The following is a 24544-nucleotide window of genomic DNA, read 5'->3' on the forward strand; positions in this document are numbered from 1 at the left end:
GAGGGGCAGGTGGCCCGTTCCATGCACAGAACAGGAACTTGGTTTTGATGCCTAGTCGGGACAGAGGAGGTTGAAAAACCAAAACTTCCACTGAAGAGCAGGGGGCAGGGTGTCTTCTGGGAATGGTAATTAAGAAAGAGTGCTTAATTAAGCCCCAGCGGGTGGGGGAGAGGGGAGCAATGTCTCCCGAAGAAGCTGACAATTTGGTGGCATCTCCGTATCTGAGGGGCCCCCATCTGGAGGCTGAGGCACAGATGTCTGCCTTGCTGTGACACCTAACTACAGGTCCCCAATAAGCCTCCAGTAGACCCCGCAAGCGGGCGGGAGAACTTTTGGATGCAGTCCGAAAACTAGACTGATGGTTATTCCCACTTGAGACCCACAAGGATGGAAATGCCTCAAAGGTGGGACTTCTCGGCACCAGCCCTCGGGTGCATATAGAAAGCATTCCACCAACAGTACCATAATGAATGGATGAAACCAACGTCAGCCTGCATGAACACAGTTCCTGCTGTGTGTCACCACTATTTCAGGGCAAGTGGGCCACAGGAGAAGCCAACTCCACTACACCAACTCTTGCCTTTAAAGTGGAACAAGAATCTAGTGAGATGTTGTGGTGTGTGCATGTGACTTTGTGACAAGTGTGTGAGTTCTGAGTGTACATTTTGTGGGTGGGTGTATTTTACAGGTGTGTGCATGTGTCTGTGGTTTATGGGTGAGTAGGGTGTGCAGACTTGTACACAGGAACATCACAGATGGCGCATGACATTACATGAAGCCCCAAAGGAAGGCTAAGATGTCTCCCTAGGGCTGGTGGGGCTAGCTCTTTTGAGGGTGTCAGTGAACAGGTGGTGGTAGAGGGTTGTGTTAGTGGCTGGGTGGCCCTGGGCCTGTCAGACAGAAGAAACAGACTGAACAAAGGACTACAGCCATGAGGTTTCCCAGTGTGGCTGGTGGTGGAGCATGGGGCTGAGTGGGGGCAGGGTCCTGGGGTCTGTGGGGTGTCATGAGGGTGGTTGTGTGGAGAAGGGGTTGGGAAACCCTGGAGAGAAATGCCTACAGAGTTTGGGCAGCAAACACTTGTGAAATGCCTGGTACACATCAGGTACTTGCAGAGGGGGTTGAACTAGATAAATTACCTATCCTTGTGACAAAAAAAAACCAGCAACCTTCAACCACAAGGAAAGTTCTAGAGCTGGGATGTACGGCTTGGAGGCCGAGTAAGGGAGCCCTGGCACCAATGTATTATCATGAGGCTAGTCAGACCCAGGAAGGGAACTCCGCCTGCCCTGGTTTACTGAGACCAGCACAGAGCACACAGGAAATCACACTTCCTGTTTCTTTAAAAGCCAAAAGGTATCTGGCTCCTGACTGAGATGTATGGAGGCCTCCTCAGGGTGAGGGGGACAGGGGAGTTATAGGAGGAGGAGTACTGAGGAGCACCATTTCCTGTGGGTCTAAGTACCTGAGGTACAGTATCATGGTTAGTTCTCACTGCAACCCCCAAACCAAATCTGTTGCTGTTCCCATCAATGTTGACTCATGGTGACCCTATGTGTAGAACTGCTCTTAGGGTTTTCTGGGTTGCAATCTTTATGGAAGCAGGTTTCCAGGCCTTTTCTCCACAGCACTACTGGACAAATTAGAACTGTCAACCTATAGTGTTCTAATCAAACCGTTTGCACCACCCAGGGACCTCACATCATCCCTGCTTGATCAACATCGTGATCCCCGCTTACAGATGAGAAGCTGAGGTCCTGGAATGGATTGTGGAGAAGAAACAGGGAGAGGCAGAGGACACCCAGGTGCTCTCTGTTTTTATCTTTAAGCAATAGTACTGGTTTGAGCATCCATGCTTAGAAGAAGGCACACAAAAGAGAAGAATTGGGAACCCACGTGGGCTTGGGATGTTGAGACGCAGAATAGTTCCAGGAGTCTTGGAGGTGAGTGGGCAGAGGAAAGGGTATACAGGACGGGGGGATAAGTGTGTCAGTGCCACAGGGAGGGATTCAAGGATGGCAGACTGGATCACACAGAAGCAGAGAATCACAGGCGCGTGATCCCAACCAAATCACATCAGCTCTCTGGGCCTCAGTCTTCCCATCTGTAAAGTGGGAAGTACCTAACTTGTAGAGTACAGTTATGGTTATGTGAGTTAACATGTGCAAAGTCTTGAAAATTGCACCACATAAGGGAATCCTAGGTGGTTCCCGGGTGACATAAATGACTTGCGCTCGACTACTAGCCTAAAGTTCATGATGTTTGAACCCACCCATTGGTACCATGGAAGAAAGGTCTGGGCATCTTGGCTAGTGAAGACAGCAAGAAAACCCTGGGGAAGAGTTCTACTGGGTAATGCAAGGGGCCTCCATCCGACAGAGTCAACTTGATGATTAACTGGTTTAGTCTTTGAGTTTGGGAAGGTAGTCCCTGGCTGGTACAAATGGCAAGTCAAATTCACCCAGAGGTACCTAAGACAAGAAGTCTGGAAATCTACCTGTGAAAACCCAGCCACCAAAAACTCTTTGTAAGACAGTTCTACTATGATACCCATGGGGTCACCATGAGTCTGAGTCGGTTTAACGGCAACTGACTTCAAGGGCACCGGGAGATTTCATCACCCATTGTACATCTGCCAATTCTGATTGTGCAAGACATGTGATTGCTTCCCAGGGGAACTGCCTCGGGGAGAGCAAAGACAGGAAGTCCAAGGCAGGAGGAGGAGGGGCCGAGGAAGAAGGTAGCAGCCCAGGGAGAAGGGCCCGGCCCACAGACTCCCATTCACCAGTACCTGCAGGGACGTGGATGCAGCCCCGATGAGCAGGCCCAGGGACTGGGCCACAAGTGACGTCATGGTGCCCAGGGCGGCGAACAGGACAAAGCGCACAGCGTCGCATGGCTGCGAGGTCATCCAGTACACAATGCTGCAGTAGGCCACTGGGAACATGATCTGAGGACACAGAGCACTCAGGGGTCACCGTACCACCCAGGGCACTGTCACCCCACAAAGCCCTCTAATCCTGAGCAGCACATGCTTCTCTTGAGGTTCCAGGGAAGTGAGAAAGCCCGATCACCCTGCTACATCCCTCAGTCCTGGGGAACAGGGGTCTCCACCCCACTCTATAAGTTACAAATGAAGAACATTTGGTCCCTCTTTTGATACACACCTGGAAGGGGACATCAGCCATGGTCTTGGCCAGGTAGTAAGCCTTCAGGCTGTACCAGTAATTCAGGTGCTCCCGAAGAAATACTCCCATCTCGAGAGGAACTGAGATAAAAGGAATATGAAAGCATGGGTTTAAGCAGACAGGCCTGGGGTGCTAAATATTTAAATAGGGCATCTTGTGCTGATCTACTCCTAAGCCCATTCTGGCCTTTGGCACAGTGTGGGCCTTACAATGCTGAGGCGTTTAGAATGTGAGCAGAAAGATAGGAAATGCTTTACTGAAAGGCTGAAGGTTTGAACCCACCAGCTGTTTATAGGAGAAAAGTCCTTGCAATGTGCTCCTAGAAATATTACAGCCTGGGAAACCCTATGGGGGCAGTTCTACTCTTTCCTATAGAGTGACTAGGATTTAGAATTGGCTTGTCACCACACAACAATTGTAATACCAGCCAACCATGTTATAGCCTGAAGAGTCACTGAGTTGGGGGATGAAGGAGTAAAGACCATTCACATGGCACAGAGCAACCTTTTAGTTATGAATCTAAGCACACACTGCTAACCTTCTTATCAAAGCTGCCTCTCCTGAAATTGTCACGATACGACTCCTTCTCCTGGATCAGACCTCCTGAGCTAGTCTTGGGAACGTAGGGCAGTTTAGAGAGGTGGCATGGTGGGGAGGAGGTGTTTACGCTGGAGCTCTGCTAAAGCAACAGCTTTTTACACTATCAGCTCCAAGTGGCCCAGGGCAGTCTTCTTTGTGAGCAAATTAGAATTACATGGACATTCACCTAGAAGAGGTTTACCAACTAACAGTCAGTGACAGTGGTTATTTTAATAAGTGAACTGTAGTACTTGTTGACACACAACGGAATAAAAGGCTGCCCTATCCCGCGCCATCCCAACGATACTGCGATCAGACTGTTGTGACCCAGATAGAGGGTTTGCACTGGCTGGCTTTCAGAAGTAGATCGTCAGGCCTTTCTTCCTAGTCTGTCATAGCCTAGAAGCTCTGTTGAAATCAGCTCAGTATCAGCCTCCACGGGCAGATGGGTGGTAATTGTGCAAGAGGTCCATTGGACAGGAATCGAAGCTGGTATCCTGGGTCTCCCCCCGGAAAAGTGAAATTCTACCACTGACTCACCACTACTGCCTCCATTAATGAACTAGGTAGTGCTTAAGTAGCAGAATTTGATAGGCCCATGATTAGAATACCCTTCAGAAATATCTCATCAGCTTTTCTACCATGGCTAAAAGTCTTCCAAGTAGTAATTCGGAGTCCCGATATGGGGCTGCAGGATTAGCATTGGACTGCTAACCGCAAGGTCGGCAGTTCCAACTCATAAGCTGCCCCTCAGAAACCCTATACAGGATTGTTATGAGCCAGAACTGGCTCCAAGGCACTTAACAACAACAAGACTAATTCATTCCTTTGGCTTAAACAATGCATTTTCTTATCTAACTGCAAAGACAATAACACCTATAATTTGTTAACAAAAAAGAGAACATTCAAAAAGAAGGCACTATGCCTTCAGAAAATTCACCAGTGGGTCAAGCCATGATTTCAGTTCCCCCATTCTTGGGTAGGAATCACAGATTGCAAAGCAAAGGGTCTGTGGCCGTGACTCACATGTGAGAACAGTGGGCATGAGGGCAGCGAACATGAGGAACAGCATGGAGAAGAAGAGGAAGCCGGAGTTGCTGAGGACTTTCTTGGCTTCGTTCCCAATCCCCAAGTAGAGTAAGCCAATGAGAAGGCCAATTCCAATGTGCGAGGTGATCCGCAGGTGTGTCAGGACCTGGGGGTAGACACAGTTCTTACACAGTGCTCAGGGAAGTTAGGGCTGGACAGCCCACCAGAGCAACAAAGCCAAGGTCTTGAGAAACACCGCAATCTGAGTTCTATAATAACAGACCTTGTTTTTCATACTACTCCTCTAATCTAAAACCACAAGCCCTCAATCCTAAACCTTGTGACACTTCAAACACATGCAATGATACACACGTGTGCACATATGCACATATATATGCACACACAAGGCAGAATTTTACTACTGTTAAAACAGAAGCAATTGTACCCTTTGTTAAATCCCATTCAAAATGATGACTCAACAAGGGTAGTTTACCTTCAAAGGAGAAATAAACAGGTGGTGGGGAGGAAGGCAGAGACTGCTTAGGCCAAAGACTTCCATGTGTGGAGCTCTGCAGGTTTAAAATTAGGCCACAGAAGCTACGCTGCACTCAGTCCCTCTTATACTGGGGGCAAGATTGTCCATTCAAGTGGTGGATACAGTTAGCTTCCCCATGATCAGTTATCCACTGCCTCCTTTCCTGCAAGGAATGGCCTCATGATCTGCGGTGCTTTATTGAGGGAGGAATGTGCTCCCCCACTGCTCTGGTATCAGGGTGGCCACATGTCCTGCTTTGGTCAGCAGAACGTGAGCTCAGGTGACAGCTAGCCACCTTGAGAAGAAGCGTTCATCATCAAGGTTCTGCACTTTGCCTTTCTCATGTCCCAGAAAAGAAGCATCCCTATACTCTGAGTCCCAGAATGAAGACACATGAGCAGAACCACAACCAACCCACACCCACCCACAGATAACATAGACATTTACTGTTGCCTAGCAGGGTGGCACCATACCACAAGCACTGGACTGCGAACCACAAGGTCAGTGATTTGAGCCCACCAGCCACTCCACATAAGAAAGATAAGGCTTTTCATTCCTATGAAGATTTAAAGTCTCAGAAACTCTGTACAGAGTCACTATGAGTTGGAACCAGTTTGAGTGCACTTAACAACAACAACAACACACTGACATGTTGGGATTGTGTGTTACTGAAGCATAATAGAATGAAAATTGATGAATACAAATGGAGTGGTAATGATCTAACTTTTTTTAAATTTCAGGATGAGCCTCCGGGCTGTGAGAGTGTGGTTTGAAGCACTTACCGAGTCCCTCATGATGCTGAGGAATGTCCTTTTGAAGAGGATGCAGAACTGGGTAAGGCAGCTGGCTGAGAAGCTGTGGCAGCCTTCCATGGATGTGGAATCCTAAGGGAATATGCAAGAAGGGAGAGGAGGTCAAATTCCAATCCTGGATCCACCGCATCTTGGCTAAGGAAAAGTCTCATGCAGCGGGTGCAAAGTGCAGCATGCAGCTCTCCCCGGGGGGTTAAGGGATTGGCATTACCTTTCTCAACCCCTTCAATCGTTTTGCCTGCTTTACCTCTTCAGAGGGCCGGTGCCAAAGAAAAGGGTTCACCTCGGCATCACCCCCAAGGTCTCTCTTGTAGTCGGAGTCACACAGGCCCTCCCGAACAGCTGTCACCAGGCGACTGTTCTGGTCACCGTACTCGCCAGACGCAACCTCCATGACTGCACAGAACACAGATGTGGGTCAGTCCTGGGTACCGGCAAGGTGGGTGAACTGGTGTTGCTAATCTGCATTATGGGTCACCTTCATTTGACAACAAAGCCAGAGAACCCACGGCCATCGAGTTGACCCTGACTCACGATCGCGCATGTATGTCTGAGCAGGGCTGTGCTTTGCAGCCTTTTCAATGGCTGGTTTTTTGGAAGCAGATCACCAGACCTTTCTTCTGAATTGTCTCTGGGTGGACTCGCACTTCCAACCTTTCAGTTAGCAGCTAAGCATGAAAGCATGGACTGTCTGTACTACCCCGCAACTCCAGATTTTGCAATGACAAAGTCATTGTTGTAGGGGAAAGAAACAAGTGGGAATCATTTAGGATGATTATCCAGATGTTGCTTGATGAAGATGATGATGTCAAAACCATGCACCCATCAATGTTAGGCTCTGAAACCCATTGGCCATGCCGGGAAGCAGAGAATGAGAAGGTGTATAGTACTGTGAAGGAAGAGAGTTTGAAGAGTCTGTTGCTCCTATATCTCTGAATGTTCTCTTCCATACAATATTTATCGCCCATTACAGCAACACAGCAGTTGGCACTGGGGTGATAGAGTCCTGGTGTGGCGCTGTAGGATAAGCACTGGTTGGTGGTTCAAACCCACCATCCACTCCTTGGAAAGCTTATAGAGAGTTGCTATGAGTTGGAACTGACTCGATGGCACTTACCACCACCACCTAGGGTGATAAGCAGGACTCTTTTTGAAGAGCTCAAAGCTTAGTGATATGAGTGATGAGGGCAGTGGCAAGTCAACGGGATCACAGCGTGTCTGGGACCAGGGCAGGGCTTGGTACCCAGGGAATCCTAAATCTCAGAATAATTTGCCAGCACCTCTCAGACCTCCGCTTAGTACCCCCCTCCTGCTCCCCATTCACCACTTGTTCCCACCATCACCCCTTTTACCTGGGACATCACACCAAGCTTATTTCCTCTCCAAAATCACTAACTGTGATGTCTGATGGGCTTGTTCAGCCATCAGCTCTTCCAGTCCTGTGGCTGTACATGTCCTCCATCCAATCAGTCTCCTCCTTTCTGCTCTTCCTTCATTGCACAGCATCACACAATCCAGTAACATTCTTGCTAACCTCTTCATCCACTTATCTTTTCATCACACCTTTCTGGCAAAACCAGTTCTCTGCTTTCCCCAAGCTTGCATTGGGACCACCAAGCACTCTCAATGAAAGTCACAAACCAAGATGCCTCTGCCCACTAGAAACTCATCACAAAGACCTCAAAAACACCCTGAATTCTCCATGCCACTTCTGCAAGTGTCTCTGACACTCAGTCACTGCTGCATCACACCTGCCACACTCCCCTCACCTCCTGCTCTCCCTTCACACACCTAGAACTCTTATCCTCACAGAGAAAACGAAAGCCCCCAGGAGGGAATACCTGCATCTTCCCAGGGTCTCTCCCCATTTCCACTTCTCCTCTCTGCCTGTCCTGTCTCTACAGTCTCCCCTCCTTACAGGCTTAAACCATCCCCCGCACCCCCTCCCCACACTTGCTCAGTAGCACCAGGTCACCAAATGTCCCTTCTTTTCCTCTGGATCAATATGTAACTGTCAAGGTGAGCCTTCCCACTGGCTGTTTCATAAGCTCAAATCTTCCCTTAAAGCAATACTCTCCCTTAACCTCACCTCCTTCCAGCTGACTGCCTTCTGTCCTTCCCTCATTGCCTACTTCTTGTTAGTGTGTGTTTGAGAAACAGTGTAGGAAGTATGGAGTCCTGGGAAGGGCATGTCCAGATGTTTTTAAGGAAAGACTGATGGTAGAAAGCCCAAGAAGGACAGGATGTCAATGACAAAGGCTTAGCCTCGGAGCACAGTGGTCAAGGAAGGAGGACATTGGGGAGAGAGAGCGCTTGACGATCTAGGAAATGTGAGAAATCAGGAGAGACATCAAGGGACATCTGCTCAGAGACCTGGGCAAAGTGGGATGCTGTCAACTGAGAATGGGATCCCAGAGTTGGTCATTCAGTGGCAGAATTCTAGCCTTCTGTGTAAGAGTTTGATTCCGGGTCAACTTTGTGCACAACTACAACCCATCTGTCAGTGGAGGCTTGTATGTTGGTATGATGCTAAATGTGATCTATTTCCAAAAATCAGCCAATAAGAATTCATAAAATCACAATGGTCTAATTTACAGCTAATCCTTGGGATGATGCAGAAATGGGCAGTATTTTTTCCCATTGTGCATGGGGTTGCCATGAGTTGAAGGCCAACTCCACTAACAATGTTAACTGAGACCAGGGACACAGGAAGGAGCAGCAGCAGATGTAATGGGGGAAGATAGTGAGTTTGGTTTTGGAGATCCTGGATTTGAAGGGTCTGTACATAGTGCTGATAGGTGTCTCAGGGAGTGTGAAGCAGAGAAGTGGGTTCTGAGCACAGGAATTGGGTGGCCAATGGCATAAGTGATATTTGATGGTGGAGGGTGTGGACTAGAAAGAGAAGAAACCAAATGCAGAACCCTGGGCCACAATGGTGAGCATGATGCAAACAGTGGAGTCCCTGCATGATGCAAACAGTTAACACACTCGGCTGCTAACTGAAAGTTGAAGGTGCAAGTCTATGCAGAGGCACCTTCAAAAATAGGACTGGCATCTGCTTCTGAAAACTCAGCCATTGAAAACCCAATGGAGGCCATTTCTACTGACACACCTGGGGTCACCAGGAATTGAAGTCAACTCCATAGCAACTGGCTTTCGGTTGGTATGCAAGCAGTGCTTTGAGTGGTACCAGGTAGGAAGGTCAGTCAATCTTGGGACCTCTCTTTAAGTAGACAGGAGCTCAGTCCAACCTGGTCTTTGGACTCCAAGGGTCACTTTTTTGTTGTTGTTAAATACTCTGTCAAAATTTCAATTGCCACCTGTTCATCTCTGCTCAGCAATGCAAAAAAAGGTTGCCTAGAGCAAAAAGTGGTATTTTTTTCTTTTTAGAAATAACTTGCACTAAATTTGGGGCTTAATGAAGAATATTGGTCCTAACACGTAGCTGAGCACCCCTGTTGGTACAGAGGTTAAAATACTCAGCTGCCAACGAAGGGTTGGCAGTTCAAACCCTTCAGCAAGCCTGCAGGAGAAAATTGTGGCAGTCTGCTTCTGTTAAGGTGCAGTCTTGGACATTCTAGGGGGCAGGTCTACTCTGTTCTTTAGGGTCTCTAAGAGTCAGAACCAATTCAACAGCAATGGGTTTTGGTAATATGTAGCTCCTTGCTATTGTTTGCCGATACTTTTGTCTGGAGGAAAAGAATCTTCTTTCGCTGTGCTTGGGAGCTCCATCACAGGATGGCATTGGAGCCATTTGTGGGATATTCAAGTAGTTCATGATTCTGAGCCAAAGCACAAGTAGAAAACTAAGGAAAGTGGGAAAAGCCTGATCCTCTTCCTTCCAGCTGGTCAAGGTTCTACTTACCAAAATCTGCTGGGTTGTGGTAGGTTGGGCAGTTCAGGCCTAAATCCCTCAGGTAAGGAACAAGATTGGAGACTTTCCCCCGGTACACACACTGTCCTTGACTGAGGACGTAAAGCTGGAATAAAATGAGAGGGAAAGCATCAGCCCCTGTCTCCCTCCACAAAGCAAAAGGAACTCAATCTCTCTACCCCTCGTGTTCTGTCTATCTCTATCTCTCTCGCCATCATGCTTACTAACTCTCTCCCTCTCTCTTTCTGCCTCTTTCACTCTTTTAGTATCTCTTAATCTCTCTCCTTAACAACAACAACAACAACAATCTCTCTCCATGTCTTTCCCTATCTGTCTCACTCTCACTTTTTCTTCCTTATTAGAGTTTAAATTATTCTCAAGTACTCTGTAAAAGTTCACAGGGAGATCCACACTAAGACAGGGTACACTCAAGACGTTATGTGGCCAGGGGTCATATTAATTACATTGCTTGCTTTTTCTTTTCTTTTTTTTTTTTTTGTCACTAATCACCTGCTAAAGAGCCCTGGTAAGTGGTTAAGCTCTCAGCTGCTACCCAAAAGATTGGTGGTTCAAGCCTCATCTGCAGGAGAAAAATGAGGCAGTCGGCTTCCATAAAGATTGTTGTCGTTGCTCAGTGCCACTGAGTAGGTTCTGACACATAGCGACCTTGTATAGGGTCTGAGGTTGTACATCTTTGTGGGTTGTACATCTTTGTGTGAGCAAAAAGTCTTATCTTTCTTCTGTGGAGCTGCTGGTGGACTCAAACAGCCAGTGCTTATCATACAGAGCTACTGCATAGCCTTGGAAACCCTATGGCAAAGCCCTGGCTTGTCTATAGTGTCTCAGTGAGTCAGAACTGGCTTAATGGCACTCAACAACAATAATAAACACCTGCTTAGGAAAGATTTTGAAACTATACACCATTTCATCTCTTAGGATTTGTTTTTGGTTTATAATAATCAAACCATATTATTTATAAAATGCAGCCTGTTGCATAAGTATCATTACCTGTCACTTTTCTATAAAGCAGGTATCTCCCCATTTTAGCAGGTGAGGAGGAAATGAAGTCTCCGCAATGTTAGTGACCTGCCCCAGATCCTCTGGCCACCAGCAGTGGGGATAGAAGACACCACCCAGTTTCTCCTATTCCCCAACTACCTTACTTATGGTTCTTAAGTGCAATAAAACATCACACCAAGACCACTGAAAAAAAATGGCAAAAACCCACAGGAAATCACTCAGGGCAGTAGGTACCCAGGATTTGCTTTTACTTAGCCTAATTAGAAAAAAAAAAAAAAAAATCAGTTGCCACTGAGACTCACCTACTAACCAAAAGGTTGGCAGCTTGTGACCACCCAGAGGTGTCTCACAAGAAGGGCCTGGTGATCTACTTTTATTTAAAAAAAAATCAGTCATGAAAACCCTCTGGAGCCCATTTTGACATAGAAGGGGTCAATAAGAGTAGGGGTCTCAACTGGATGGCAACTGTTTGTTTGTATGTTTTCCTGGATTGAGCAGCCCAGGATGGGTGGGGTCAGGGTGCCATACCTGGTCAAACAATTCAAAGAGCTTGGCACTGGGCTGATGGATGGTGCAGATGATTGAGCGCCCTCCTTGAGCTAGTCCTTTCATCAGGGAGACCACTTGGAAGCAGGAGGCGCTGTCGAGGCCGCTGCAAGTCAAGAGCACTGTGAGACCCAGAGGGCAGCAGGCCACGCCCACTGGCCCAGGAGGGTTTGGGAGGGAGACCTGCAGCAGCTGCACTAGCCCCTGCTCAATGCTCCCAGCAGGACTATGCATAAGGTATTAAAAGCCTGCAGTTGTTGCCAGAGGGACCCAGGATGGAAATGGTGGGGAGCCCCATTTGTCCTGGCAGAAGGGACCTCAGCTCTGTCCCAGCAGGTGTCTTGGCCTCCCTGGTGATCAAGCAGTCTGGCCGTCATGGGTCCCTGCCCCACAGAGGGCTGGGGTAGGGAGGGTATCTCTCAGCTCAGCTGCAAGCTGGAGCTTTCTCCAGTGAGGCCCTCCAATGCAGTGAGCACAGAGTGTGGAGTCCTGGGCTCACTGTGGGTTTTCGCTGGGGCCTGGGGTGCCCTGATACCACTCCTCTGTCTCCCCCAGCATCTCCTGCCCCCCTCCTGCTCTGTACCCTCCATTCCCCGTGACAGATGATGTGACCAAGTGTGTGGCAGGCAGTGCCTCAGAGCCCATGCCTCCCACGCCTGCGGCACCCATGTTCTGCCCAAAAGATGTTATTTTAAGGGCTTACTGCAGCAGGCTCCTGTTCTAAAATATCTTTATAGGACTATCTTAGTCCCACCCACTGTGGGCTGGGCACTGTGCAAGGCCATGGGGCACCCAAGTGAGCTTTTTAAAGTACAAAAGCCCCAGTACAGAAAGCCTCGATTTGGCAGGAGTGGGAGAGTGGGCACAAACTGGGCAATAAGGAGACTAGTTGGAAGTGGTCAAGAGTGGTCCCTGTTTGGACGTCCTGCACTTGCTGCAAAGGACAAGTAAATCAGACACAATAAGAAACAGATGCAACTCAATTAGTGCTCAAGGCTGTCAGAGCCACAGTCCTTAAGCAGCACCCCAGTAGATGCCCACAGGCTCCTCAGAAATACAGGGCTGGGCTCAGGTAGCACAGAGAGTGCAGGTGAGCCAGGTGAGACCACAGAGGTCTTCCTTCCGGCTTTTCTAAGCCCCTAAGAGTCCTGAGGTGGTGCTATAGGATAAGCACTGGACTGCTAACCACAAGGTCTGCAGTTCAAACCCACCAGCTGCTTTTCGGAAATCCTATACAGGGTGGCTATGAGTCAGACCAACTGGATGGCACTTAACAACAATATGCTGGGGAACATGGTGGGTGTCCAGGTATGTCAGGACCCTGTGCTCCCAGTATACATCTGAGCCCAGGGCCCCCTCTCCAGGGCACTGTAGGCACCAGACCTCAGGGTGGTCATGCTACAGGGAATGTTTCCTCATAGCAGAGTTGTGCAATCTGGCACATTAACCCACAGTGCCAGTGGCTTCCCCCAAACCTCCCCACACACAGAAAGCTGAGGACTTGATGTCTCTCTAGTCAAAGGGAGGGAGGTGGAAATTGCCAGTTGGTTCTATGACCCCAGAACAGGAGCAGAAATGAGGGCGGCAGCAGAACACACCGCCCCCTGGAAAACCACATGATGGAGATTAGTGTTAGGGAACCCCTAGAAACTGCCGAGTTGGGGAACCACCAAGCTGTAGGTCATAGCCCTTCCCAGATACTCCTCTGTACTGACTCACCTGGTTGGCTCATCAAAGAACATGACGGGTGGGTTGTTGACCAGCTCCAGCGCAATGGCCAGGCGCTTCCGCTGACCACCCGAGAGGCTGCCCGTCCGTGTGTTCGCACAGGCCAGCAGGCCCAGCGCCGTCAGGATCTCCTTGACCTGTTGGAGCAATGTAACCAGGGTTGTCATGAGGACCTCCCGTCCAACTCATCCCTGCAAGGGCCTGGAGGGAGAGATTGCTTGCCGTCTTCCAGCTGAGGGACTCCTCATCTTGTTGTTACACAGATGCACAAATGGGGGTCCAAACAGCTGCCCCTTACCAAGTCACCTGTCACAGTGCTGGAGCCAGCCCCTCCTAGGTGTGAGTACTTGCTCCGCTAGTGACTAGGCACGGCCCTTCAGTTCTAAGTCTAGGAGCAAGCACGGAGAAGGTTCAATAAACACTGACTCTGTTGTTCACTGCCATTCACTTGATTCTAACTCAGGATGAACCCATGTGTGCAGAGTAGAACTTTGCTCCATATAGGATTTTTCAAGATTGTGATCTTTCAGAAGCACATCACCAGACCTTTCTTCCAAGGTGCTCTTCTGGATAGGTTTGACCTGCCAACCTTTCAGCCAGTAGTCAAGTGCATAATTGTTTGCACCACTCAAGGATCCAAATATCTGCTGGGTGGATGGATTCATGGATCAATAAGCAGGCGGGTGATCAGGTTCTGATCAGCTCAAAGGGGGTCATGATAGTATCACAGCAAGCATTCAACCCATGACAACTGTGAGTGATATTAATATTGCTCCTGCTAACAGAAGTCCTGACGTGGTGCTGTGGGATAATGTGCTGGAGGACCACAAGGTCGGTTTGAACTGCAAGGTCAGCAGTTCAAACTCATCAACCACTCCTTGGAAATACAGGATCACTATGCGTCAGAACCATCTTGATGGCAGTTAATAACAACACGATGTTGGATACGTTTCAGTGGCATTTCAGACTAAGGTGGGTTAGGAAGAAAGACTTGGCAATTCACTTTTGAAAATCAAGTCATGAAAAACAACTGGATCCTAAGCGATCATGACGATGGTATATAGCTGGGCAGCATTCTGTTCCACTGGGAGTGGGGTTGCCAAGATTCAGGGGTAGCTAACAACAGCAACAAATGGGGAGTGTGTGAAAGGCGGTCCTGTGGACACAAAGTACATGTGAGGCCTCTCAGGAGAAGGAAAAGGGGCCACTTTGCATGGCAAGCAGGCTTTGAAGCTGACTTTATAAGAGTACCTGATTAAAGCAGTCATACACTTCCCCCAGCTGTCCACAAGTGCTACCCGCTACTGGGAAGCAGGGTGGACGAGCCCTCCCAGTCTGCTCTGATGAGTGATCCTATCCGGGATGCGTGCTGGAAAGGCAAGGTCAACATACTTCCATGCAGGCTGTGGGTCGTATCAGCAGCCGGGCTCAGAGTTCCCCGGCACCTCCTCTTCAGCATGCCCACAGAAAGGTGGGGCCGGTCAGGACTTCACCCCCACCCTCCCAGGGGGCAGTCCTCCTCAGGGCTCCAGCCCCATCCTTGTTCCTGGCAGGGCAGCCCTGTGGCAGCGGCCCCTAGTGGCCACAGTGGGCAGATGCACCTGTGCACTGTCTGTCCAGGGAGATGAAGTAACCCAGAAGGAAGAGCTCACAAGGAAGAAAATTTCCACTCCAGCGTTTGAATTATGTATGTTCGGTCAGTACAAAATGCGGCTTTGGAAACAGTGCTGCTCAAAGGCCGTGAAGCAGATGGTGGCGTGGGCACTTGGGGTCAGAAGAAGCTGGGTTTCAATCCTGCTGCTGCCTCTCTCTTAATGCTTCCCTTCCCCCAACTCCACTGCTTTCTTCTACAACGTGTTATCTTCAAGTGACACAAACTCAGATAGAACTTCAGTAAGGTTCTTCTAAGAAAGGCTCATCAGATGGGGAGGGAGTAGGAGGGCTCTCTTCTGTCCTCTGTGCACTGGCTCGTCTGTGCAGACCATGACTGCTGGGTTCCCCAGAAAGAGGCTCATACTGTCCTCTTCAACATTGGCTGAAGTCACATGATGACTGCTCCAAGCTTGCAAGCTGGGACATTCCACAAAAATAGTGTACCTCTTTTCTCACCCACCATCCTTTGGACCCCCAAGTCAGACAAGGTTCAAGACCAACTCCAAATACTTTGAAGTTCCAGGTAGTGCAAACAGTTAACACACTTGGCTATTAACTGAAAGGCTGGGGTTCTATTTAACCCAGAAAGGCTTGACAATCTTCTGAAAATAAGTCATTGAAGACCCTATGTATTACAATGGTCTGATCCCATTGTGCATGAATGGTTGCCATGAATTGGTGGCTGGCTCAGTGGTGGCTGACAGTAACAACAGCAATAGGGCAGGAGCCCTGGGGTGCTACAAATAACCAATAAGCTCAACTGTTAATTGAAAGGTTAGAAGTTTGAGAGAAAGTCCTAGGATCTACTTATAAAAAAATCAACCACTGAAAGCCCGGTGGAGCACAGATCTATTCGCACACGCATGGAGTCGTCATGAACAAGGCGTTATAACTTATTGGCAATAGTTTTGTTTGGTTTGGTTCAATTCTTTCTACTTAGCCAGGCCCTCATGGTGGCTGAGGGTCTTGTGGCCTCACCCCCTTTGCCCTTGAGAGAGGGTACTGGAGATGGGGACCCCAACTTGTGTCCTTTACCACCAAAGCTCCTGCCCTTTTTCTTCAGCATTCTCTCAGAAAGAGATCTCCTTCTGAAACTCAGCCCAGGAAAACCCTATGGATCCTAACAGTCTGACCCACACATTAATGTGATGGCACAGGACTGGACAGTGCTTCACTCCCTCGTGCACTGATTTTCCTAAAAAACTAGTCAGAAAGAGCAAACAATGAGCTTATTTATTTTGGTATTTTCCCTAAATAAAGCACTCCAAGGCCTTTTTAGTCTGAGTCCACCCTGGCCCCCTCTGGCATGTTCCCTGGAAGCATGTCGGCAGCCTCAGACCAGCCTCTGAAGATCTGGCCCCTAATGAAGCCGCCTTCCTTTTCCAGGAGGTTGGAGGACACAGCCTGCTTTTCCAGGAAACAGGGAAGGCCACGGCCAACGCATTGCACCGCCTCCGAGAGCATTCCATTCTATTGTGTTTCCACAAGATATGAATGGCTATGAACCCAGGTATGCATAGGGGGCTGGAGGGAAATGAGTCAGGGCATGAAATCAGTACCTGTTGTATACCACATGCCCTACTGATGAGGGAGGCCGGACCCACACTTTTGTTGAGAAACAAAAGGGTCAGTGGATTATAGGGCTGCTCTAGCCCAGCCCAGACTGGGGGCTTCTGGTGAAAGATGTGTGCAGGACCAACTGTCACCTGTAGATCCCATAGGCCCAGCCTGATGTGCTATTCAGCCTAGAGAAGATGACCCTAAAAGGAGGTGTAAGGATCTCACCCTCGCAGAGACCTCACCACAGAGCAGGACTGGGGACCCTTACCCAGCCCATAATTTTACTCTTATAAACCTCACTGAGAACAGCACAAGACTTTCTTCAACCCTTTTTTTCTTAGGCCAGGCATACAGAGGCTAATCACAGTAGTGAGGGCGACCTGAGGGACCCCACCGTTGCCCCTTCAAGGAGATGGCCCCACTCCCACCATGGTGTCATCGTCTTTCTGTCCCTTCCCTTCTGGTCAAGCAGGCAGAGCAGGCTCTCATTGTCCACTGCCAGGACCCTCTTCAGATGAAGGGCTGCAAGCTGCACTCTGGAGGTGAGCAGCTTAGAGTCAGGAACAAAGCTCATATTACCGAAAGGGCAGAGGAGCTTGCTGTTGTGTCCCTCAGTACAGAAGGTCTGCTGAAAAGGTTCAGTGTTCCACCAGTCCTTTAACACTAGCAGCTCTGTCCTACCAGAGTGGCTTCTGTGTTGCTATGATGATACAGGAAGCTATGCCACCAGCATTTCAAATACCATCAGGGTCACTCATGGTGGACAGGTTTCAGTGGAGTTTCCAGACTGAGACAGACTAGGAGAAAGATCTGGAAATCTACTGCATAAAAGCAGTCAATGAAAATTCTATGGATCACAACTAAACACTGTCCAAAATAATGCTGGGAAATGAGTCCCAACGTTGGAAGACACTCCAAAGATACCATAGCCACAACAGTGGACTTCAGCTGACCAATGATCATGACCATAGCACAATGACAGGCAATGTTTCCTTCTATTGAGTGTTGATTGTCATGAGAGCTCACTAGGAGGCAACCAACAAGAAGTTGTATTTGACAAGGCTGAATGACGTAGGCCAGTGCTGCAGTGAAGCCCTACCGCAACCTACGTATGGACCACATATGACAAGCTCAAAGACGGTGAAGACATCATCTAATTCAGTTTTGCATCAGCTCCAAAAAGCAGCTAGAGTTGGTCTTACAGAGCATGACCGCCAGAAGCCCAGGGCTGGAGATGATTCTGCATATCAACAGAGTCCCCTCTGTGTTAGCAAGACCCTTGAGGACTTCTCTCACCTGCTCATCTCACATAGTGTGACCCCAACTGACTCTTCTCTGTTGTCACCCCATCCTTAGACAGAATGTCCTCTGCAGTTCCTTACCTCTTTCCTCCAGGCCATGGACCAGTGCCGTTTCTGCTATCTCTTCTGGAATCTATGTTTCCAATTACATCCATGCCATTGAATTCATACATACTTTGTTGACTGCAATCCCCATGTCATGGACTGTAATCTCCACAATGAAAACATCGCTTATCCCACTTCCTCCCAGTGTTTCCTGTTTCCATTCCTCCTTCTTTCCTGGTGGTGGTGGTGTGTCATGGAGTCGGTTCCGACTCATAGCGACCCTGCATAGGGTTTCTGAGGCTGTAAATCTTTACGGGAGCACAAAGCCTCATTTTTCTCCTGCAGAGCAGCTGGTAGTTTTGAACTGCTGACCTTGAGGTTAGCAGTCTGACTTATAACCACCCTTCTCAACTTTGTCTTTGAGTAAATGCTGCCCTTCTGATCTCAAATAGTTCATCAGTCTAAGGCATGGGCACATCACTAGTGTCATTGTTCCCCTTGGGAAGACCAAGCCCCGATACTTTCAATCTCCTCGTATGCATGTGAAAGTTGGATAATGAATAGGAAAGACCGTAGAAGAACTGAGGCATTTGAGCTATGGCACTGGTGAAGAAAACTAAAAGTACCATAGACCACCAGAAGAACAAACAAATCGGTGTTGGAAAAAGTACAGCCAGAACGTGCTTTAGAAATGAGGATGGTGAGGCTTCGTCTCTCATAGTTCGGACACGTAATCAGGAGGGACCAGTCCCTGGAGAAGGACATCATGCTTGGTATAAAGTGGAGGGTCAGAAAACAAGAGGAAGATTCCCAAGGAGATGGACTGACACAGTGGCAGCAACAATGGGCTCACACAGAACACCAACTGTGAGGATGGCACAGGACCGGGCAGTGCTTCCTTCTGTTTTACACAGGTTCACTATGAGTTAGAACCGATTTGATGGCACCTAACAACAATAACCTTGTGACTAAAGCTTAGGTACATGTTATCCTTTGTGATCTAAACTCGTCTTCTATGACTTGGTATAATAAATACTCTTGGGTGCAACTGTCGGGAGGGCTTAGAAGTGTTTGTGTGCATTGTATCCACGTATTGAAGGTGCACTGTTTAGAAAAGATTCATCAAAGAAAGCAGTCTTCCTTCTCCTTTAACTTCTAGTCATGAGACCTTTACACTTCAGTCAAATGATGGAAATGCATGTGACTTCAGTTACCACATCTCGTTGTTTTGTTTTCCACTATTCTGGTGTGGCACTGTGGGATAATGCAATGACCACAAGGTTGTTTGAACCTCAGGGTCGACAGTTCAAACTTCCTAGCTGCTCCTAAGAAATCCTATATAAGGTCGCTGTGAGTCAGAACTGACCTGATGACACTTGACAACAACAATACATTTTAAGGAGTCCCTCGTGGGGAAACCAGTTAAGTTCTTGACTTTTGTCAATTTGAGTTCATCCAGAGTTACCTCAGAAGACAGGCCTGGCAGTCTACTGCTAAATGGCCGGTTTTGGAAACCCTACAGAGCACAGTTCTACATAAACACATAGGTCGTCATGAGTCAGAATTGACTCGACAAACAGGATGACATTTGACTCTTTCCCACTTAAAACACAGAAGTTCCATGTGAAACATCTTTGGTAGCAACAAGAATGACTTTACTCCTCACATTTCACATTTCAACTGTCCCCTACAAATGACAAGTGCTGAATCAGAAGTGATTTGAAGGGAGTGGGGTGAGGCAACACGAGGAGAATAAGGAGGGAGAGCAAGAAACCCACAGGTAGTCCATTTGTCTCACGGTGGTTTAATTTACTTTATATTATTATATGTGTTGTAGGATCAGCAGTTCAAACCCAACAGCTGTTCCTTGGAAACCCTATTCAGGGTCTCTATGAGTCAGAAGCAACTCGACACCACTTAATGAACAATAGTATGCGTGATGTAAGGGCATGAATGCAATATATGGATTATTCTGACTGTTTCTTTAGCATATTGAATGGTATTCTATTAAACATTCCATTTTACATCAAAACATAAGGAGCCAAGTGGTACCATTAGTATTAATATTGTAAATACTATGCTTTTGGTTACGATCCTCTAAGGGCATAAAAAGGTAAATGTAATATTACTATATAAGTGGAATCTCACCAAATTCTGCCCTTAAAATTACCCTAGCATTTGCCACCGAGGGGTCTATTGTCAACCCACAACACCAGGGAGAGAATGAAAGTCAAGTTTTTGTTCTAACCAGTTGCTGTGGCTTGGATTCCAACTCATATTGTCAGAGTAGAACTGTACTCCATAGAGGGTTCTAGGCTGTGCTCTTTCAGAAACAGATTGCCAGGCATTTCTTCTGAGGGGTCTCAGGATGGACCTGAATTTCTACCTTTTGCCCAGAGGTAGACTCAGAAGAAAGGTCTGGAGATCGTCTTCCAAAATAACCATCACAATTCAACTGTGATACAAGTGGGGTCGCCAAGAGTCAGTCAACTCAACAGGGACTGGTTCCCTAAGGAAGGAATCATTAAAACAAAAACAAAAACAAAACCAGCAGTGAAAGGAGTTAGAAGATCCCAGTCATCATGGAAAATTGTTTTATTTTTTTCAAGTTTGGTTAATAACATGTAAGGAACAAATTTCTTTTTACCAGTGTGGGTGGGTAGAGGGTGGTTATTTTTAAATGACTGACTAAGCACCATCGCTGTTAGTATTTTATAAAACACCAATTTAAACTAAAGTGTTTTACACACAGAAAGAAGTTGAGCCCTTGCTATAACCCTGATGTTGGTTCTTCTGGCCACCTAGGCTTTCAGACAGCTGTCCTGTCACACCCTGACTACTCTTGTATCATAGCTCCTGGTTCTGAGAATCAGACAGGTGACTCTCTCGGGAACCCCCTTGCTTGGTCACAACCCATGCAGAAATGTCACCACCTCCCAAGCCCAGAAAGCTGTGAAATGTGAAAATACACCAACAACCAGAAACTCAGCAAGCCTTCCTGAGCATGTTTCCCAAATGAATTCCACACACTTTCTGGACCATGGGTGCAAACAGTTAGTATAGTTCAGCTATTATCTATAGTTGGCAGTTCAAATCCATCCAGAAGTGCTTTGGAAGAAAGGTCTGGCAATCTATTTCTAAAAGGTCTCAGTCTTGAAAACCCTATGCAGCGTGGCTTTACTCGGACACACCTGGAGTTACCGTGAGTCAGTCAACTTGCTGGCAACTGTTTGTTTTGTTTTGATAGTTCATGGCAATATTCTTGTCTTCCTCCCTGTAGACCCACCTGGCCAATGCACACACCTCATGCTTAACCACTACTCATCTGTGAGTGGAGCTTCCAGACTAACACAGAGTAGGAAGAAAGACCTGGCAATCTACTTCTGGGAAGCAGTAAGTGAAACCCCTATGGAGCATAATGTCTAAGTCACAACAAACCACAGAGATGCACAGAACTGGGCAGTACTTCTTTCTGGTGTGTAGGGGGTCACCATGAGCAAGGACTGATTCAATAGCAGTTAGTAACAACAAAATACCATGGACCATTTGTAACCCCAACACATTGCCATACTCACCATCTCTCTTCGGCCTTCATCCTTCTCTTGAAGCTTCAAATGTGCAGACACCTGCAGGAGACAAGGACAGCAGTGTGGGGGCTGAGGGGTTGGCTCCAGCGGGACCACAGGAGCTACTCGATGAAGGTCTCTTAGAAACCTCACAGGGCCGCACTCTGAGCCCTGGACCCCAGAGGCTTTCTGGGTTACCTGGACAATTGAAGAAAATCTGGGGAAGTCTTGGCTTCCTGCTTCCCTTGGCTTAAGAAGGCTGGGCCAGAGGAGAGTACAGAATGCCTTGGATGCTTCCGGTTATTTCAGAGAAATTCTCAGCTATGCCAGTAAGGGACACTGAATGTGGGCAGTTCAGAGATAAGGACTGGTCAGAGTTGAAGGCTTGAAGACCTGCTACAGCTAGCAGTTAAGCTATTGGTAGTTGAAACAGTCTGTAGTGGGAATATTGATAGGATAGAAATTACAAGATGCTAGAAGAGACCTCTTTAGAATGTTTAAAAACAAAGATGTCAGTTTGAGGACTAAGGTGCACCTGATCCAAGCCACGGTATTTCCAATTGTCTCATATACATTTGAAAGTTGGACAACGAATAAGGAAGACCATAGAAGAACCAATGAATTTGAATTATGATGTTGACAAAGAATACTGAAAGTACCAAAGATTGCCAGAAGAGCAAACAAATCTATGTTGGAAGAAGTACAGCTAGAATGTTCCTTAGAAGCCAGGATGGCCAGACTTCTCAAGTACTTTGGACAGGTTATTGGGAAAGACCAGTCCCTGAAGAAGGACATCATGTTTAATAACGTAGATGGTCAGCCAAAAAGAGGAAGCCCCCAGGAGATGGATTGACACAGAGGCAGCAGCAAAGGGCTCTAATGTAACAACAACTGTGAGTATGGTATAGGACCAGGCACTGTTGAGAATAGGGGTTTTATTGAACACTGAGTCGCTATGAGTCGGAACCAACTCAACAACACCTAACACGTCCACCACATATCAGGGCACTTTTGTCTTTAGTTTTGAGGTCTTATTTATCAGTACACCACTGAGCCCCTGACGTGGCACTGTAAAACCTGTGGTTTTACAGGTCTTCAGTAGATTCATCATGCCTGGTAGATCGGCCTGAGTTTGTTCTACCAGCTGCTGTGGCCTTGGAGAAATGCTGAGCCTTTGTTTCCTCACCAGCACAAGGAGGAAGTTAAGACATATCAGCCTCACAAGTTAATGAAGCTGCTGTAGACAACAAACAGAGGCTCTGAGAAGACAAGGTGAGCAGCGAGGAAGTCAGGCTGCTAGACCCAGCCAGGACCAGGCCTTCACCAGCTGGGAGGGGACAGCCAGCTGCAATGTGACACTAGTTGTCACATCTAGTGACACATAAACTAGCTGTCACGTCTAATGACACATAGAACATAAAATGGCACACTCGTGTCTGATAGGTGGCTGGGATTCCAGCCACTCTGTTCCTACACATGTGTGGCAGTGCTTTGAGAAGTAAACAGCACTGTAGGCTCAAGTTAAAAATCCTATTCTCAAACTCCAGATTCAATTTCATTTCGTTTTGAAAACCACTGTTCTTCACACAGCAGAGTCTCGTGACATGGTTAAGAGGAAGGAGATGAAAATAGAAGTCACCCATTTTGTCTGCAAATGAAGACAGTGACTGAGCTGGGAATCAAAGCCACGCATCTCAACAAGGAACCATGTGCTTGATTCATTAAATCACTGAGAACCCACAATGAAGCAGAAATTCAGGAATCAATCCAGTATGTGGAAAGCTTGCATTGATTAAATGCATAGAACAGGAAACATCAGGGTAAAGGAAACTTCCCAAGAGATGGTTCCACCTAGTTTACCTGAAAACTTCTCCAAACGTCCCCTGACCCCATGACAGTGGCCATTAGGAGGCTAAACAATTCGTCTGTACAGCGCACATGCCTGCCTAGGGAGGCCGAGTCTTGTGAGGAGGTATCTCCTTACTCAGTACTGGGGAAAGATGAATGAGAACAACCCTGCAGGGACCTCCCTTTCTGGTTCCTCACAAAGCAGGTTAGGGAGCAGATCATATATCTGAAAAATTAACCTGCTTTTCTGTACTGAGCTCACAATCCCTTGGAATCGCCTTTCAGATAACATGCTGTGCAGCTGCCAGGCTCTGACACCGCCAGACAGGAATTCTGCCAAAATCAAAGCCAAGAACTCAGGGTACATCCTGGCAAGTTGGGCAAACCAAGTCAGATACCGATCTTCTAACCAAGGGGCAGAGCAGACCAGCCTGAGACTGTCACATCATACACCCGATGGTCCTGGAAGCTGGGGACTCTCTTACACAGTGCACAAGGGCAAAGTAGAGAAACAAGCAGGCCCACCTCACCCCATGCCTAAACAACCCATGATACGCAAGCAGACTTTCACTGTTCACTCTTAGGTCAGTGTGGTCCAAGTCAGTATGAGACTGACCTTTTAAAAACATGGCTCAGGAAGCCCAAGGTCATAGAGAGCACTTGGCTGGGTCCTAGTCTGTTCAGCGAGCACAACCAAGCTGTTCCATAAATTTCTGGTATAGGAGCCACCTGTACACTTCTGTGACCCCAAAAGGTGAAGTCATTTTTAAACTCTCACAACTGCTGGACTCATTCCCAGAGGACTTAAGTGAAGATGCTACAGGGCACCTTATTAGGAGTTAAAAGAAACCGAGACTGAATTGTAATAGCAACGAGAATTGCCTGAGCACTGACTGTATACTGGGAGTCCAGCTCTGTGTTAACTGCGTTTCCCCATTCAATATTCAAGTCAGCCTGGCATGGTACTGCCCAGGGAGAGACTGAAGATGTGAGCCGTAAAGCAATTGCCTGGCAAGGAAGTTAAAGCTTAGCAGTTGAAAGTAACACTTTGAAGTCTGAGGGACCTGCCTCTGAGCCCTACTGTAGACATCAGCAGCTGCAAGACTTTGAGCTAATGGCTTACTTCTGGGGCTCCACTTCTACTCTGCTTTCAGAGAGAATGACAGCTCTCCGCAGAGTGAGTGTGAAGGTTGTATAGAGCTCTGTGCATGCAGGGCCTGGGTCTAGCAGGGTTTGGCAAAAGCTGGATTCATTTCCCCA

General features: G+C 47.7%; 1 protein-coding gene across 3 annotated transcripts in view; it reads right to left on the reverse strand.

Annotated features, from left to right (window-relative positions):
* The window catches only part of ABCG1 (ATP-binding cassette, sub-family G (WHITE), member 1), a 92471-nt gene that overhangs the window by 1946 nt on the left and 65981 nt on the right, over positions 1-24544 (reverse strand). For 2 of the 3 annotated variants that reach the window (XM_006870828.1, XM_006870829.1), the window contains exons 5-13: positions 21446-21496; positions 13303-13448; positions 11566-11689; positions 10009-10123; positions 6391-6539; positions 6114-6215; positions 4794-4962; positions 3168-3268; positions 2792-2950 (exon numbers count right to left, since the gene is read on the reverse strand). In XM_006870828.1, the coding sequence (XP_006870890.1) occupies positions 2792-2950; positions 3168-3268; positions 4794-4962; positions 6114-6215; positions 6391-6539; positions 10009-10123; positions 11566-11689; positions 13303-13448; positions 21446-21496 (1116 nt within the window). Of the gene's footprint in view, positions 1-2791; positions 2951-3167; positions 3269-4793; positions 4963-6113; positions 6216-6354; positions 6540-10008; positions 10124-11565; positions 11690-13302; positions 13449-21445; positions 21497-24544 lie in introns of all 3 variants that reach the window. The other variant, XM_006870827.1, reaches the window with a different exon arrangement.

This window comes from Chrysochloris asiatica, unplaced genomic scaffold (genome assembly GCF_000296735.1).
Source record: "Chrysochloris asiatica unplaced genomic scaffold, ChrAsi1.0 scaffold00154, whole genome shotgun sequence".
Taxonomy (NCBI): Eukaryota; Metazoa; Chordata; class Mammalia; order Afrosoricida; family Chrysochloridae; genus Chrysochloris; species Chrysochloris asiatica.